Source organism: Sus scrofa, chromosome Y (assembly GCF_054392235.1).
Source record: "Sus scrofa isolate SSC_HxYL_T2T_F1_AM1 chromosome Y, Sscrofa_HxYL_maternal_Yorkshire_Landrace_v2.0, whole genome shotgun sequence".
Classification (NCBI taxonomy): Eukaryota; Metazoa; Chordata; class Mammalia; order Artiodactyla; family Suidae; genus Sus; species Sus scrofa.
The window spans coordinates 10,177,596-10,192,739 of NC_139402.1; the positions used below are offsets into that span (position 1 = coordinate 10,177,596).

Genomic DNA, 15,144 nt, shown 5'->3' on the forward strand with positions numbered 1-15,144 from the left:
GACATATGGAGGTTCCCAGGCTAGCGGTCTAATTGGAGCTGTAGCAACCGGCCTACACCAGAGCTATAGCAACTTGGGACCTGAGCTGCATCTTTGGCCTACACCACAGCTCACGGCAACACCAGATCCTTAACCCACTGAGCAAGGCCAGGGATCAAACCCACAACCTCACGGTTCCTAGTAAGATTCATTAACCACTGAGCAATGACGGGAACTCCTACATTCACTTTTAGTAGCACTCTACCTACACAATGAAACAGCATACAATTATATACATGTGGTATGCCAATGTCAATTTTCCATCTTGATATCATACTACAATTATAGATGTAAACACTTGAAGAAGAGATAAGGTAAAAGGTATATTCTCTCTACACATATCTATGATTTCCTGTGAATTTATCATTTTTTCAAAATAAGGAATTTGGAAAAAAAAAAACCAAACTAATGAGAATGAGAGAATAAGGGTAAACCCTACGTGCTCTTAAGAAGCCTCAGAAACCACTGCAATAAATTAATGATTTAAAAAGAATAAATACTAATCTCAGCAAATTTCAGAAAACAAAATTAATAGATATCAAGAAGATGAAAGAGAAATGATATGAGAAAATGAACACTCATTTTTATAGGTGGAAACTAGAAATATCAAAGACTTGGAAATTAATTCTCATGTTTCAATAAATTAATTTTACAAAAATATAAGTAATTTCACCAATTGTAAGCAGGTTTTTTTTTAAACAGGAGAATTACAGTGGTTTAAGAAAAAAATATTCCCTGAGATTAAGAACTCTTACAGAGTAGTTTGTGGTTCAATGGGATCGGTGGCATCTTGGGAGCACTGGGATGCAGGTTCGATCCCAACCCAGCGCAGTGGGTTATGGAGCTGCCACTGCTGCAGCTGTGGCTTAGGTTGCAACTGTGGCTCGAATCTGATCCCTGGTTCTGGAACTCCATATGCCACAGGGCAGCCAAAAAGAAAACAAACAAAAATTTTGTAAGTACCATATCAAAGTATGCTACCCACATTTTTCTTTCTGAGAATATTTTCAGTGAATACTTTATGCCCAACTTTATTACAATGGCATTGTCTATAATACTTAATAACAGCATTCTCTAACTTTTAAAGTTTCAAATGGGAAAAGTCTATAACTTTACTAAATACTCCAGTATAAAATTTAAAGTTTTCCTCCTTTGAAAAGTGAAATGAAATTAAGAGAGTTTTAGTATCTGAGAGTACAAAATGGTCATAGTACAGTCATCCCTTATTTGTGGGGGATGGATTCCACAATGCCCAAGGATACTGAAATCCACACTTGCTCAAGATACTTCATTCAAAATGGTCTAGCAGCGTTGGCCCTCTAAATCCATGATTCCATATCATAATAGGTTCTATAGGTGCAATAAGGAACTTACAGATTTCTTGAGCTAGGTATAAATTGAATATACCTTAAATCACTTTCCGCACATCAAAGGATTAAAAAAAAAAAAAAACTAACAAAAAAATTTTACGCCAAGCAAAGACTGAAAGGGGAGGTAAGAATTTTTATCTATAATAATAAATATAAGAAGGCTGCCATGCCTTAAGTGGCATATTATAAAATAGAAATTAGCAGATTAACAGGAATATCCTGCCTTGAGGGTATATAAACTCTTGATATGGAAATCTGAAGTATTTTGGGGGCAGGGGAAAAGATAGATGGGACATAGAAAGTTGATGGGAAAACTTGTTTAAGCCGCCCATGACAGCTACACCATAAGGGACACCTACCACTGCCACTTAAATTATCTCAAACTAGCTTTCTGTATCCATTTATAATAAAAATAAAAGAAGATGCCAGCATCTTTCCTGCTTTTGTATAAATCTGAGTATTACCTACCCTCACCCTGTTATTTTATACCTGGAATAAAAATAGAAGAATAGACCTCATAAATGTTTCCTATATATCAAGTGCTTTGTCACTAGAAAAGCTGCTATTAAATGGGTATTACAACTCACAACTGAAACACAATCTTCTTTTTTTTTTTTTTTTTTTTTGGTCTGTTTTAGAGCTGCACCCACAGCATATGGAGGTTCCCAGGCTAGGGGTCCAATAGGAGCTATAGCTGCCAGCCTACACCACAGCCACAGCAATGCCAGATCCTTAACCCACTGAGTGAGGCCAGGGATCAAACCCACACCCTCATGGTTCCTGGTCAGATTCATTTCTGCTGCACTACCACAGGAACTTCTTCTTCTTCTTTTTTTTTTGGGGGGGAAACACAATCTTAAATGTTCAATTACTTATACTACTGATAAGTTCTGTATATTTTTTCCAGTCTCCTAGCAACTTCCTGGTTTCTGACACAAACTGTAAATTTTTTTTTAGTTGTATCTGTAGCATGCCAAAGTTCCCAGGCGAGGGATCAAACATGAGCCACAGCAGGGACAAAGCTGAATCCTTAAACTCAGGCCACAAAAGAACTCCCAGATTATAAATCTTTATGGTTCCATATATTTTAATCCAACAACCAAGCAAAACATGCCATAAAAAATTATTAAACTGAAATCATTTTTTTGTTGTTGTTGTTGTCTTTTTGCTATTTCTTGGGCCGCACCCTTGGCATGTGGAGGTTCCCAGGTTAGGCACTGAATCGGAGCTGTAGCCGCTGGCCTACACTACAGCCACAGCAATTCGGGATCCGAGCTATGTCTGCAACCTACACCACAGCTCATGCTATGCCAGATCCTTAACCCACTGAGCAAGGCCAGGGATCAAACCCGAAACTTCATGGTTCCTAGTCAGATTCTTTAACACTGAGCCATGATGGGAACTCCCTAAACTGAAATCATTTTTAAAGCCTATGTTGAAGTAATGATAATAATATTAATAAGTGACTATATTTTGTGTTACAAGTAAGATGCTGTAAAGATATTTCAATACTACAGGAAAACAGAAGAAACTGTTCTAAGACAATACCTTATATCAAATATTCATAAATATTTTGAAAAACCTCAAATTCCTTCATTTTTCTTTAATGATTTTATAACTAAGCAAAACTTGAAACACATTTAATGACTATAAAATATTAAATTTATGCCAGCATATATATCCCAAACTTAATTAAATTTACTGATATTTATTTCTCTTAAATTATGAAATTGTCTTACATAATTTTTTTCACTTAAAGCATGGATGAGGATTTTGTTTTTGTTTTCAGTAAAGTAAATTAAGACACTTACCTGGGTTTCATACAAGTGGGCAATATGAAACTGAACTATAAAGGAACATGGAAAAGGATTATTACAACGCAGCTGAGTTTAAGGTAATAAAAACACAGATAATGTAACACTTAAAACCTAAGGAAATGCTAAAACTATAGATCACAAAACTTATCTAGAAGTGCAACTTTTGTCTTTAATAGAACAATGTACAAATAAACATTATTAAAATCATTACTAGGGGAGTTCCCATCCTAGCTCCATGGTTAACAAATCCAACTAGTGGGTTAAGGATCTGGCGTTGCCTGAGCTGTATTGTAGGCCAGCAGCTACAGCTCTGATTTTGACCCCTAGCCTGGGAACCTCCACAAGCCGTGGGTGTGGCCTTAAAAAAAGACAGAAAATAAAACAAAGTAAAATCATTATTAAATAAAAATTTAATCCAATTATTTTTAACTCCAAGAAAACACAATAAAGTATATTAAAAATCAACAGCAAGTATACTAAACTAGGCAATATTAAGTAAACACAATGCTCTGAATGTACATATGTATATCTTAACATAATATTTTTAAATGTGCACCTTAAAAATACAGTAAGGTTATATTATTTAATAAAGATAGGTTTTTAACTTTTTTTTTTCTAGTTGTTTTTTTGCTTACTTTCTGGCTACAATCACAGCGTATAGAAGTTCTGGGGCCAGGGACTGAATCTACAGCACAGCAGTTGTCCAAGCCCCTGCAGTGACAACAGCAGATCCTTAACCCACTGTGCCAGAGAACTCCAAGACATGTTTTTAATGTACCCAATTTTTTCCTTTCTAGTAAATCTATTTCAATTTTTTTTCAAAGATATAGATCAGAATAATATAACTAAAAACACACATAGGAAATGATATATAGGAAATTGTAAAATATGTTTAAAAAATCAAATAAATAGAACTCATTTGCTTCTTTTTTTGACCAGAACATGAAACATTGAATGAAGACCATAAGGATCAGTAAAGCAAAACCACAATTAATTAAAACTAAATTCTAGCTATTTGCATCTGTTATTTGTCAAAAACAAATCTCTTTTATTGTTTTGTTTTAGGTTCTAACTATAAAGAACTTTAAAAATTATATGCAGAATATTTATTTATATGGAGTTTGTTGAAGAAAAAGGCTTATAGCAATTATGAAATTCTCATTAGAACAAGTACCAAGATGTTTGTTTTTCTTTTTCCTTCTCCTCCCACCCTATCCAGCTCTCTTAGCAAATGGCATATACTCTTTCTAGAAGAAGAAAAAAAAAATTTACCAATTCTTAATCTCAGCTCTTAAAAACTGTGAGTCAGTGAGCTTTCTAAGTAATCTTCTCCACATCTGGGTTGGTGAAAAAATCACTAGATAGCCATAAAATTACTAAATATAACACAGAAAAATTAACCCCGAAATTTTGTAATTAACTCTAAAATCAAGTAACTTGTGCATACAGTTACTTTTCTAACTGGTTATATACTGCAAGTTAACCAAACATCTAAGGTAGAATAAAAACATTTTCTCAGAGAAGAGGAAAATACTATCAAAAGACACTATCAGCAAAACATAACAAAAATTTTTTGAAAGTGTCATATGTAAAAATAACTTTATTTTATACATTAAATGACTTTCTTGTCACTGCCCTTTCCCAACACAGCTTTCCTTATAGCACAACATATTTAATTAATAGAAGTCTCACTTTGCTCCACTATTTGAGAGAAAGTGAATTAGGGTAAAAATAAGGAAAAGACAGGGAATCTATATCCAGTCTTCCCCATCTTCACACCCATGTAATAGATAACAATTCAGAAAAGATAATCTAACTGTCATCTTAACCCAATCTGAACTTCCTACAAATTCAGTCTCTGGTTCCACATCTCTGGCCTCAAAATCCTGTAAGGTGACAGTAATACCTTTTGTAAAGTGAAAATCTACTACTTCATCCTTAAATGCAATTTGAAAGAGGAGCAAAAATACACAAGAGGTAAGTAGTCATCAGGGAAATTTTCAAATGTAGGTACTACGATTTTGAAAAACACTGCCAAAGGGGTCTTGAAATTTAATATTTATTACAAACTATTTTTAGAATATTAAAAATATTTACTATCCTGAAGGACAATCATATAATCAAAGTTTTACTTCATGTAATTGTTTTCAAAAACTTCCACCAGACACACCCCTCACTCTAAGAATGACATATATTAACATTAAAGTAACTGTACATTTGTAAACTATTCAGAAACAAAAATACATTTCCTTTCAAGTTCCCTTTTCAAACTCTACTTTGAATACTCTAATCTTCAAAATTCCATTAACACAGGTTAAGAGTTTCAGTAACAGTCACGGCCTGTGAAATACATCATCTCAAATATATTAAAAGACACAGAACAAATATGCCTACCACAAATGATCTCTTGTGCAAAATCAGCAATTACTGTGTGTTCATCCAGTGTGAGAAACCAGACATTGCTATAGCTGTCAAGTAATTATGTTGATCAACTATCTTAAAAGTCTCTGAATTAGATATGTATTTTCTCACTCTTGTTTTCAATAACCAGAAAGAAACAATATATTTGAAAAGGTAGTTCTGGTCATTATTTGAAATGTCCCACGGATATTCTGTTTCTCAAAAGGATAAAAAATGACTGTACATGTTAATACTTACTTTCAACACTGGACAAAGTACAGGGATTAGAGTCAATCAAAGCTAACTGAAAATGCTGTAAAAAAAAAAGGTGAAGATATTAATGTACTAACATAAAGCTGCATAAAATCAGCTTTTTTGTATTTTAGGTTTTAAGAGTCTAACATGTAATAATGAAATTATATTATATAAATTAAAACAAAGTACCCAACCAAATAAAATCACTATGATTCAAAATCTACTGTGGAAAGAAAGTTACCAAGTTATGTTTACAGAAGAGTGAAAAATGGAGGATAGGTGGAAGAAGGCACAGAGAAGTACCTTTACCCAGTTATCCTATGTCTAGGGATAATCTAACCTAGGTTAGGTTAAAAAAGAATAATTCAGTATTTGATTAAAGAAAAAAAATTAAATTGTAGAAATGTTAGATGAAATGTATTTCAATTTACTACCAAAAAATCTACAAAGTTCAATGGTATCTTTTAGAACATTAATTATTATCTTAAAATGAGACTTGATTTTTTTTTTTGGGGGGGGGGGTCTTTTTAGGACCGAACTTGCAACATAAAGAAGTTCCTAGGCTAGGGGTTGAATCAGAGTTGCAGCTGCTGGCCTATACCACAGCCAGGGCAATGCCAGATCTCAGCCGCATCTACAACCTACACCACAGCTCATGGCAATGCCAGATCCTTAACCCACTTAACGAGGCCACATCCTCATGGATACTAGGTCAGATTTGTTTCCAAAGAGCCATGATGCAAACTCTGAGACTTGAATTTTAAAAATGAAAAGATAGTATCAGAATTCTCTTGAAGAATGAAGAGGCTTGTACTGATCCTTCCATATCACTGTTTTTAAGAGATTTAAAAATACAACTTATGTTGAAATTCATCTGTGAAATAAAGCTGTCCTTTTATAAAGTATGTAATTTTGTGTAAAGTATGTAGATTAATGAATAGTAAAACATGCTACATCAACTATATAATGTCACTGCTATCTATAACACATATATCTAAAATTATGATAGGACATAGTGATATTTAAAATGCCAAACTGGACATACTGACTAAAAAGTATTCTATGTGAAAAGTAATCTTCCTCAGCAAATTATAGGAATCATATTACCACGTAAAATCAAAATGAAAGCACTATGTAACTATGCCTCCTCAGCTGCAATTAACAACAAAATTAACATTTGCTACCTGATATTCATTGGGACGGGGTGGGGGGATTGAGGGAGTGGGAAGGCTGTACCAGTGAAATGAGTACGCTGCCAGGCCAGGTATCAAATCAGTGCCACAACAGTAACTAGAGCCTCAACAGTGACAACACTGGATCCTTAACCCAATAAGCCACTTAGATATATTTCTAAAAGAACTGAAAAGAAAGGTGTCTATCTAGACACTTAAGATACGAATGTCAAAAAAATGAAAACCTAAAAAGTTCATCAATAATTAAATCAATGAAATATTATTTTCCATAAAAAGGAATGGAATTTGTGTATGTACTAGAACATAGATGAATTCTGTAAACATCAAGCACTGTAAAATAAGCCAGACACAATAATGCATGATTCCACTTACATCAAGTATCTAGAGTAGTTATGTTCATAGACAGAAAGCAGAAAAGAAGGGTATCGGGGCTAGGATGTAAAAGAAATATGAAATTATTTTTTAATGGGTACGAAGGTTTTTGTTGTGATAATGGAAGACTCAGGAAATGGATAGTGACAAAAGTTGTACAGTGCTGTGAATATTTTAATGTCACTAAATTGTACAGTTAAAGTGAAACACCTCAATGTTTAAAACATTACGTTATGCGCATTTTAGTGCAATAAAATAACTGAAGAAAACAAATCTCAAAAAACATTTAGGCTAGCCTGTATGTAGGACATTTTAAAAACTTAAGGCTTCAAACATACTCTGAAATGGATTATTAACATACACATGGCCAATAAACAGCAAATACAATATTCATTCAAGAAACAGAGACTCAGGGTCAAAACGCATAAAATGATACAGATGGTACAATGCTGTAAAAAAACAAGTTTTGGACTTTATCAATGTCTAATCATGGTTGTGATAATACACATATTAGGCAAAATTCTACCATAAAGGAAACTGACGGGTGTGTATGAACTCTCTGTACTATTTTTCAAACTGCATGAAAATTTACTATAATCTGAAAATTTTAAGGTAATACTTAAATCAAAAATGGTGGGGGGAGGGGGTGTGCAAAATATCCAATATTTGAACACTCTAAATACTAGTTTGATTTTCGATTCCACAAAGCCAAATATATATCCTGGAATTCCTATCATGGCTCAGCGGAAATGAATCTGACTAGTATCCATGAAGATGCAGGTTGGATCCTCTGGCCTCATCCAGCGGGTTAAGCATCCAGCATTGCCATGAGCCATGCTGTAGGATAGATGCTACAACTCCACATCGACCCCTAGCCTGGAAACCTCCATATGCCACAGGTGAGGCCCTAAAAAGACACACACACAAAAAAACCTATCAAGAAAGATAAAGAAGGACATTGGGTAATACAAAAAGGATCAATATAAAAAGACGATGTTTTACTCTCAAATACATGCTCCTGGAGTTCCTGTCGTGACTCAGTGATTAGCCACCCCAACAAGCATCCATGAGGACATCGGTTTGATCCCTGGCCACACTCAGTGGGTTAAGGATCCGGTGTTGCTCTGAGCTGTGCTGAAGGTCAAAGATATAGCTCAGATCTTGCATTGCTGTGGCTGTAGTGTAGGCAGGCAGCTACAGCTCCAACTGAACTCCTAGCCTGGGAATTTCCATATGCTGAGAGTGCCACCCTAAAAAACCTAAACAAATAAAAATCTAAAAAAAATAAAAATAAAAACCACCTCTATGTGAAATTAATATAGCTAATCCTACTTTCGCTTTGAGTGATGTTAGCTTGGCATACTCTTCTCTATTCATTTAATCTATGTCTTCATGTTCAAATGGTACTTCTTATATCCAACATTTCATTGCATCTTTTGTTTGACCCACCCTGACAATCTCTTTTAACACGACTCTTACTTTTCAACTGTAAACATTCTCCTGAAGTCATTCACCCTTTATTCCACTTTATTTATTAGTGACTAAAAATTTCTACAGCACCAGTCACAGACTCACTACTGAGACTGTGTCTCCAATTTTGACTGCCAATGTGGAGGTCCCACAGATACGTTATTACATTTGATTCTGAAGGCAAAGAAAAATAAAAGTGAGGAGTTCCTGTCGTGGCTTAGTGGTTAATGAATCCGATTGCGAACCATGAGGTTTCGGGTTCGATCCCTGGCCCTGCTCAGTGGGTTAAGGATCCCACGTTGCCATGAGCCGTGGTGTAGTTCACACACGTGGCTCGGATCCCACATTGCTGTGGCTGTGGTGTAGGCCAGTGGCTACAGCTCCGATTAGACCCCTAGCCTGGGAACCTTCATATGCCGAGGGAGTGGCCAAAGAAATGGCAAAAAGACAAAAAAGAAAAAGAAAAAGAAAAAAAACAGTGAGCTTATAATTTTAATACCAGTGTGAAATCATGCCAAATCTCTCTCTTCAGTGAATAGCACCATTGTTCCCTAACAACATTCTTGATTCCCCTCCCCACACCTCTACATCTAAGTGAAATCAACTAATCTACATCAATCAGTTTTAAATTTTAGTCTCTCTCTCTCTCTTCTTTTTCCCCAGTTCAGGCAACTTTCATCTCTCATGGAAATTAGTTCAATAGCTTTCTAATTGGCCTTTTCTGTCATAGCTCTTGACTTCTGCCCTGGATCCACCTGCTCAATATGCATTTCAGCCTCTTTCTACAAATTATATTATTTTGCTAGGCTTCTGGCTATAATTTACATTCCAACAATTACTTGTATTCATACTCAATTTTGAAGGTGAGAGTGATACATTACAAAGATGAGGACTTGCTCTGGCTTTTTTTTCCTCCTCTTCTCACAGCATATGCAATTGCAGCACATGGACATTCCCAGGCCAAGGGCTGAATCAGAGTTGCAGCTGCAGGTCTACACCATGGCCATGGCAACAGCAGATCCAAGCCGCATCTGTGGCCTATGCTACAGCGTGAGGCAACTCTGGATCCTGAACCCACTGAGGCCAGGGATCCAACCCACATCCTCTGGTTCTTAGCTGCTGAGCCACAATGAGAACTCCTACTCTGGCTTTTTTCTTTTTTTGGTAAACATGTTTTTACAATCATTTGGCTTTCAGTGGCAGTTGTAGGGTGAAACTTCAGCAGTTAATCTCTATGCACGAGTGAAAAAAGCCAGGACCGAGGGAACTCACTTTGATGGATGGTTGCTTTCTAAATCCCAGATCATAGTAGAGAATGAATAGTCTTGGAACCAGCAGTATGGAGACTGGTTTTTGATAGTCCAGCTCATTAATTATAGCAGAGGCAGTGCCTTTCTGGTGTCAAATTCTATTACAATAATCTGGAGGTATTCCTGGAATCTCCCTGTGAATCTCTCTCCTTCAGCTCTTTCAATCATTTGTAGGCTGCTTCTTGTTTATATTAGTTGAAATGGCTTATTTCATCTGCAACTAAGCCCTGACTACAATATATTACAACCAGAATTTCATCAAAAATCACATTTCATCCCGAGTGATCCTTCCGAAACTCTAAAACTCAAATCTGATAGCAGCTCTACACTTGCTTAAAATCTTTTTAATGTCTTTCTTATATAATTAAGCCCAAACATTTAAATCTTATTTGAAAGTTTCTGCATCATCTAGCCCTTCTGTCCTCTGCAGACTAATCTTCACCCTCATCATACTGAGCTTTCATTCAGGTTCTCAAGACAATAAATTATTCTCTAATCTCTTCATCTTTGCACACATTATTCTCCTGCTGAGGAGCACTCTTGACCTTTCTCTCTTAATGTATGTGCTTTTAAAATCTTGACCTAACAGACAGAACGTCTTCTGACTGGACTTGCTACTCCATGTCATTGGCACCCAGACTCTGGATTAAGCAATCTTCCACATGCTCATACAGCCATGTGCACCATAATCTTCCTCCTTTAAAATGTACTCCAGTGTATACATCGATGTTTTTGAAAAACTACTCAGGTGGCCATGTGCAGAAGACCATGTACTGGGACAAAAAGAGAGTGAAAAGTTTGATGAGAAAGAAAAATATCATTTTTTGCTCTGAGCTAGTACCATATTAGCGGATATGGAAAGGAGAAAATTATTTTGTATGTTATTGCAGAGAATGGGCAAAAAAATTCAGGGAACTCAAGAAGTATCATTTATAGGAGTTCCTGTTGTGATTCAGCAGGTTAAAAATTCTGCTAGTATCCCTGAGGATTTGGATTTGATCCCTGGTCTCACTCAGTGGATCAAGGATCCAGTGTCACCATAAGCTGCAGCATAGGTCACAGATGTGGCTTGAATCTGGTATTGCTGTGGCTGTGGTGTAGACCTGCACCTGTAGCTGATTTGACCCCTAACCTGGCAACTTCCATATGCCACAATTGTGGCTTTAAAAAGAGAAGGGAAAAAAAGTATCATTTATAAAATGTATATTTTAATAATAATAGATATCACATTTTCTAGGAATGAAGACAAATGAGTTACTAAATTGTATGTTGGCATTCCTTTTCAAGTTAGTTCACATTTTGAGTATGTGCTCCAGGCAAAGCATTGCATAAGGTCATGTACATATACTGATTAGTAAGACATTATCCTAATCCTGGACATTTCAGTTGGCGAGTGAAGACATCAATACTTTAACAAACAGGCAGAGAGCTAAGAGGAAGCAGAATCAAATAATTTCAGTTTACATTGTTTGGGGGGGGGGGTTGCTTAAAGATAGTGAGATAAGAGTTTTTGGATACAAGCACCTTGTGATCAAAAGAACCGTGCCTTATATGCCACAGTTGCAGCCATAAAAAGAAAAAAAAAGAAAAAGTATCTTGCCTTGAGACATAATACAGACAGGCTTTAGTTTCTCTTCTGACACTAAGTAGGTTTGGCGATGGTGAATCACTTGCCTAACTTCTGTGAGACTTAATTTCCTTAAGTGCACAACAATTTTTTTTGAGTCAAATGACCTTTATTATTCTATGATTTTTACACATATACTATGTTTGTCATTTATTCCACTTGGTGTTCTCTGAACTTCCTGGATCAGTACTGTTATTTTGTAGAAATTCTCAGTTGTTGCTGCTTTAAACATTTCTTCTGTGCCTCATTTTCTTCTCATTCTGTTATCTTCATTACCCATTTTCTACTCTTTGTAGCTTTCCAACACTTCTTAGATATTTTAGGTTTTATTTTGGGGGAATATTTTTCTTTTTGCATTTCTGTTTTGGAAATTTCTCTTCATAATCCTGAAGCTCAGAGAATCTCTCCTCAGTTGTGTCTAGTCTACTAGTGAGTCCATCAAAGACAATTATCATTCTGTTAGTGTTTTTCTGAGCTCTAAAATTTTTTTTTTGATTCTCAGAATTTATATTTCTCTGTATGAGTTGCATATCTGTTTTTGTATGTTGTCTATTTCAATGATTAGACGCTCATCATTTTAATAAAAGTTATTTTAAATTACCTATCTGATCGTTTGAACACTTGTGCTATATCTGAGTCTGGTTGTAATGCTTGCTCCATTTCTCCAGATTGTGTATTTGAGTTTTCTTGGTGACAGCACCAGCTCGGCAGAGTGAGAGGCTCTAGTCTCCATCCCTCAACAAAGATTAACAGACATCAGCAATAAAAACAGGAGTTCCCACTATGGCTCAGTGGGAACAAACTCAACTACTATCCGTGAGGACGTGGGTTTGATTCCTAGCCTTGCTCAGTGGGTTAAGGATCTGGCATTGCCATGAGCTGTGGTATAGGTTACAGATGCAGCTCAGATCCTGTGTTGCTGTGACTGTGATGCAGGCTGGCAGCTGTAGCTCCAATTCTACCCCTAACCCTGGGAATTTCCATAACCTGTGGGTGCAGCCCTAGAAAGACAAAAAAAAAAAAAAACAAAAAAACCCAAAACTTATCCAATAAAAACAGCTATGGGTGAGTATAAGACTCATTTAAGAAACCTTAGCACTTAGCATTACAGTGAAACAAAAAGCCCTGAGAGCAAAAGCATGAAAATGGAAGGAAAAACAGCTTCATTTTGCTACACGAGCACAAAGTCCTACTCAGCACCAAGGTCAGGAAAGGGAAAGCAGTGAACAACCGGCTTCTTCAGCCTTTTGGGGCACTACGCAAAGCAATCGCTTCAGTTTCATACCACCCCAGTGACTGAAAAAACTGAGACTTCTAAAGATGGTGAAAGAATGGTAGTGGCTACCTACCAGTGTTAGCCCAAAAGTGGGAGCAGGGGCAGTTTCCAGTGCCCTACTCTGGAAAGAGCCTAGACACCTCAAGAGCCTTTTCAGATGTTTCAGGCCTCCCTACCGCTCATTATCCAATAACCTCATCACTGACCCCAGAAGTTAGTGCTGTTGAAGAAATCATAAGCACAACCACCACAGATCCTCTGCAGGTTTTGCCACTGTGGTTTGCCATGGAGGGTCTACTACAGAGTGCATACTGACAAACAAGATCTTCAGGACTGCTTGAGGGACCCTATGATCCTAAGTGTTGTCACTAGCTATAGTGCTGGTTCACCTGTAGCTATGTGCATCCTAGACCTCCACAGCTGACACCCACACAATGTGTGCATTTGTTGCAAACCCCTGAAGCTATGAATTAGAACGTTACTGGCCTGTTTTCATTACCAGAGTCCATGGCTGCAAACGTGGCTGTGGTGAGATGCTGAAGATAAAGAAGTATACATTGAAGGTCAGGTATATGACTTCCACAGCTGTTAATATGACCACAGAAGGCAATGGCCCACCTTCTGTTCCCAGGCCTCACTACCACACAGGCACCTGAGGCATGTGGCGCATGACCACACCTCTGAGTTCGGCCACTGTTGTCACCCACTCTTGTCCCTACACCCTAGACCTGGGTGAACTACTGAGGATATAAATAGCCCCTGAAGCCACTGTGCACAACCAGTAGCTGTTTCCAAGGATTATGCAGATGTTGATGTTGTGGATTTGAGGAGCCTGAGCTGACACTTACACCATTGGAGACCTGGATCTGCCACGTACTGCTATGTGTGCCACCCGCAATGTCAGGTCAGGTTTCATCATGCCTACTTCCATCCCCACATACACAAGTGAAACTTTTTCCTTTCCCAAATCAGTCCCTGATGTTTGGAAGAAGGAATTGCTTCTTCAAATACACCGATACCTACACAACACTACAAGAATCATAAAGAATCAGGGAAATATAGTAAACCTCCAATAACTGTCCCCAAAGAATTAGAAATACATCAATTTCTTGACAAAGAATGCAAAATAATTTTTGTAAAAATCTTCAGAGAGTTATAAAAGAACACAAGTAAATAATTTAACAAAATCAGGAAAACAATAAAAACGCAAATCAAGAAGTTCAACAAAGAAATGGAAAACATGATAAAGAACCAAGCACATTTTGGATTTGCAGCTAAAAAGACACAGTGACTTAGAGTTCCTGTTGTGGCACAGCAGAAATGAATCCAACTAGTTTCCATTGGGACTTGGGTTTGATCCCTGGCCTGGCTCATGGGTTAAGGATCCAGTGGTTCCATGAGTTGTGGTGTAGGTTGCAGACATGGCTTGGACCCCAAGTTGCTGGTGCTGTAGGCTGGCAGCTGCAGCTCCAATTCGACCCTTAGCCTGGGAACTTCCATATGCCTCAGGTGTGGCCCGCAAAACAAACAAACAAAAAAAATAAACGAACAAAAAAAAAAAAAAAAAAAGGAAGAAAGAAAGCAAAAATAAATAAATACATACATAATAAATAATAAAAAGTGGAGTTCCCATTGTGGTGCAGTGGTTAATGAATTCGACTAGGAACCATGAGGTTTTGGGTTCGTTCCCTGCCCTCGCTCAGTGGGTTAAGGTTCCAGCATTGCTGTGAGCTGTGGTGTAGGTTCCAGATGCGGCTTGGATCCTGCATTGCTGTGGCTCTGGCGTAGGCCAGTGGCTACAGCTCCGATTAGACACCTAGCCTGGGAACCTCCATATGCCACGGGAGCGGCTCAAGAAAAAGGCAAAAGAAAAAAAAAAATAATAATAAAAAGTATGGTACTGGTACAAAAACAGATCATGGACCCAATGGAACAGACACAGAGCGCACAGAAATAAGCCCAGACACCTATGATCAATTTATCTTCGACAAAGGAGGCAAGAATATAAAATGGGA

General features: G+C 37.1%; 1 protein-coding gene across 1 annotated transcript in view; it reads right to left on the reverse strand.

Moving 5' to 3' along the window:
* Positions 1 to 15,144, reverse strand: part of LOC110255320 (lysine-specific demethylase 6A) — a 177,118-nt gene that overhangs the window by 74,467 nt on the left and 87,507 nt on the right. Inside the window, 2 exon segments of the mRNA XM_085009005.1 lie at positions 3,221 to 3,255; positions 5,885 to 5,939. Coding sequence (XP_084865131.1) covers positions 3,221 to 3,255; positions 5,885 to 5,939 — 90 coding nt within the window.